The sequence below is a fragment of the Camelina sativa genome, chromosome 14, assembly GCF_000633955.1.
Source record: "Camelina sativa cultivar DH55 chromosome 14, Cs, whole genome shotgun sequence".
In the NCBI taxonomy this organism is placed as follows: domain Eukaryota; kingdom Viridiplantae; phylum Streptophyta; class Magnoliopsida; order Brassicales; family Brassicaceae; genus Camelina; species Camelina sativa.
Window position 1 is genome coordinate 1,881,930 of NC_025698.1, and position 4,142 is coordinate 1,886,071.

The 4,142-nt window shown below is 38.5% G+C and overlaps 1 protein-coding gene across 1 annotated transcript in view; it reads left to right on the forward strand.

The window, feature by feature from the left end:
* LOC104743148 (26S proteasome non-ATPase regulatory subunit 1 homolog B-like) overlaps window positions 1-684 on the forward strand; it is a 6,946-nt gene extending 6,262 nt beyond the window's left edge. The window contains exon 13 of the mRNA XM_010464260.2: window positions 139-684. Within this exon, the coding sequence (XP_010462562.1) occupies window positions 139-543 (405 nt within the window). The 3' untranslated portion in view covers window positions 544-684. The remainder of the gene's footprint in view (window positions 1-138) is intronic.

Here is a 4,142-nt window from a genome sequence, read left to right on the forward strand (position 1 = left end):
TGGTAGTTTCGTGAACACATACAATCTCATGATCATGATGATCCTATCTGATTGAATTGAAATTAATTTCTCTAACATTTTCTACTTTGTCCTATGCTGCTCCTATGATGAATCACATGGTCATGATGAATCTGTCAGTCTCGAGTTTTCATCATATTTGGACCATTAAGTATATCTTCTGTATGTTACTGCCAGGTTGATAGCACAGCTACAACAGTGGAGAAGAAGGTTGAGCCAGAAGCGACGTTTGAGATTCTAGTGAACCCTGCTCGTGTAGTCCCTTCACAGGAGAAATACATAAAATTGATGGAGGAAACTAGATATGTACCGGTGAAGTTAGCTCCATCAGGGTTTGTCCTTCTAAGAGACTTGCGTCCTCATGAGCCTGAGGTTCTGTCTTTGACTGATGCACCAACTTCAACAGCATCTCCTGCTGACGGTGCGGCAGCTACAGGACAAGGCGAACAAGCAACAACCACCTCGGCTATGGCCGTAGATGACGAGCCACAACCTCCACAAGCCTTTGAATACTCCTCTCCATGATTTTGTTTTTGGATTAGTGGGTAATTTGTTTTTTTTTATTATTATTTATTATTATTATTATTTTTTTCTGTTAGAGTAAACAAATAAACAGTTCCCATTTGTAAACTTTGAGGCTAGTACTTATTGCATCGGTTCCGACTTCTTCGTGTGTTAGCTTCTTTTTATTTGTTTCTGTAAAATTTTTTTGGTCATCAAGCTCGCAAGAGGCTGCTCAGAACGCTATCACCACAATGAACGGTCGCCAATTAAGCGATAAGAAATTGAAAGTCCAGCTTAAGAGACAACGGGCAACAGCAACAGCAGAGTAAATTTAAGGGCATGTTTAGAGTTGGGCATAAAAACCGTACCCGAATACCCAACTCGAAACCCGACCAAAAAAACTGGGTTCGGATTGGGTACGGGTTTGCCTATAAAACTATATTGGGTTCTATTTTCTAATACCCGTGGGTTCGGGTTAGGATCGGGTAATACCCGGTATCCGTTTGGGTACCCATTAAACTCGAAAGCATAAACATATTTATAATATTTATCATTAATATAATGCAATTATCCCAAAATATGATTATAATTTTGAATATTTCATTTAGTTTTATATCTAAATATCAAAAATAATCAAAATATCTAAAATATTTTGTCACATAAGTCAAAATTTAACTAAATTTATTGAAATTTAATTAATTTTAATTATATTTTTTTCGGGTACCCGGTAGTTCGAGTACTAATCGGGTTCTAAAATTTATAACCCAAACTGATCCAAACCCGGTAGTACCCAAACCGAACCGAACCCATATATCTAAAAATATCCAATGGGTTCTATTTTTCTAAACTCATTTATCCGAACCCGAACGGATAATACCCGAACCCGAACGGGTTATCCAAATGCACAGCCCTAGGCATGTCCACCAGTTAAAACTTGATGAATTCTCAGTATATATTATTTTAATATAATATAATTATTTATTTAAAAATTAAATCAGAAAAAAAAATTTAACTAATAGTCATGTGATATGTGGTGAGAGTATTCTTACTTTTCTCCTTATTTTTCTCACCTTCTCTCTTCTTTTATTATTGTTTATTTGTTTTTAATAAATTAGCAACTGTCTGTCTGAGAATCACCGCTATAAATGGTCTAAATATCCTGGTTAATCGGTTAAAGAAACATCTTTCAAGCCTCATCTCTGAAAACCAAGCTGCTTATGTTCCTGGCAGACTCATTACTGACAATGTCATCATAGCTCACGAAGTATTTAACAGTCTCAACACCAGGACAAGACAAGCACACTCATTACTGACAATGTCATCAAAACAGACATTTTCAAAGCATATGATCGGCTAGAATGAACTTTTCTTGAAGAAACCATGAAACGGATGGGATTTCATCAGCAGTGGATAAAATGGATAATGTGTTGTGTCACCACTTTAAGTTATTCGGTTCTAATCAATGGCTCACCAAGAGGTTATATCGTTCCAGAGATAGGCATCAGACAAGGTGACCTGTTATCACCTTACTTATTCATTTTGTGTGCTGAAGTTCTTTCACATTTGATGGAGAAGAATATGAAAGAGAGAAAGATACAAGGCATAAAGATCATCAATAGAAGCCCAGAAGTTAGTCATCTTCTCTTTGCAGATGATTCACTTTTCTTCACACTTGCTAATGTGAGGTCTGCAAAGAGGATAAAAGAAATTCTGTCATTATATGAGAAGGTTTCAGGACAAGCTGTCAACTTAAGCAAATCATCCATCACTTTTGGGAAGAAGGTGAAGCCAGAAAATAAAACTATGGTTCGACATATCCTGAATATACACAATGAAGGAGGTGGAGGTAAATACTTGGGGATTCCAGAACAGTTTGGTAGGAAGAAGAGTGAGATGTTCCAATATATCACAGAAAAAGTTAAATCAAAGACTCAAGGTTGGAATAAGAAATTTCTATCCATGGGAGGCAAGGAAGTTCTACTCAAGTCCGTAGCACTTGCAATGCCTATCTATTCCATGAACGTATTCAAGTTCCCAAAGGAGATATGTCAAGACATCAACAATCTTCTAGCAAAGTTCTGGTGGGGCTCCGATGAGAATCATAACGGTATGCATTGGCTATCATGGGAACGGCTTGGCACCTCCAAAAACTCTGGCGGTTTAGGTTTTAGAGACCTGGAATTGTTCAATGATGCTCTATTGGGAAAACAAGCCTGGAGATTAATGCAACAACCCCAAAGTCTAATGGCAAAGGTAATAAGAGGCAAATACTTTCCAGAATCACACATTCTACATGCAACAAGAAAGCGAAAAGAATCCTTTTTTTTGGAGATCACTTATCCATGGAAGAGACTTAATGAAACAAGGTCTAAGAATCATCATAGGCAATGGAAATACGATTGACTTCTGGAATGATCCATGGTTACCAACAGACCCACCAAGACCACCAAGACCAAGAGGGGATCGTGTTCCAACAAGACTCAGTGAATGGCTTTTATCTCTTCCTGCAGAATGGAATTATACGAAATTGACAGAACAAGTTCACCCCGACGATGTGCTAATAATTCAAACCATCAAACTTTTTTCTCAAGGAGAAAGTGATATCTTTGGCTGGCACTATACCAGAAGTGGCTATTATTCAGTCAAGTCAGCATATAACCTAGCAGTCCAACTCAATGCTCATCAGCAAAACCCCATTCCAGGCAACATTAACCTCAAGAAGAAGATTTGGAAACAGAGAACCGCCCCAAAGCTCAAACACTTTCTATGGCGTCTAGTCTCAAAGATACTACCAACGGGTGAAAATCTTGGTCGACGACACATCACACAAGATACTCTTTGCAAACGGTGCTATCAAACACCAGAGACAGCGGACCATTTGTTCTTTACCTGCATGTATTCACAATCCTTATGGCGAGCGTCCAGACATTACTCACCATACCTCATTGATCCATCAATTTCAGTCGAAGATAAGCTAAACCGATTATTACCAGAGCAACAAGACGACGAACTCTCTCACCACACACAACAGCCGATCTGGTTACTATGGAGATTATGGAAGAGTCGCAATATTCTCACATTCCAGCAACGTCACCTCTCTTGGACGAAAACACTTCAGTTAACAAGAAACGATGCAAAAGAATGGGTTGAAACAGAGCAGTATATGGCCACTTTATCATGTCCAAGTGCTTATTTAACCACAGATCAAGAAAAGCGATGGCAAAATCCTCCTGCACATTGGTATAAATGCAACTACGATGCATCATTTAGGAATGCAGATATAGAACCTCAATCTGGTTGGATAATCAGAGATGAGGACGGTATTTATAAAGGGGCTTGCCAGGCAAAAGGAAAGAAAGTACGAACTGCAATGGAAGGGGAGTTCCAAAGTCTGATTCAAGCAATGCAGCACTGCTGGTCAAAAGGTCTAAGACGAGTAATTTTTGAAGGAGATAACCAAGTTCTGGTCAAAATACTTAATGGACATACCATCAACTTTGAGACTCATAACTGGTTCAGAGAAATGCAACATTGGAAGGCAAAATTTGAAAACATATTCATTTCACATGGATCCGACGCACACACAACAAAGCTGCGAACCATCTTGCTACAAATCCTCT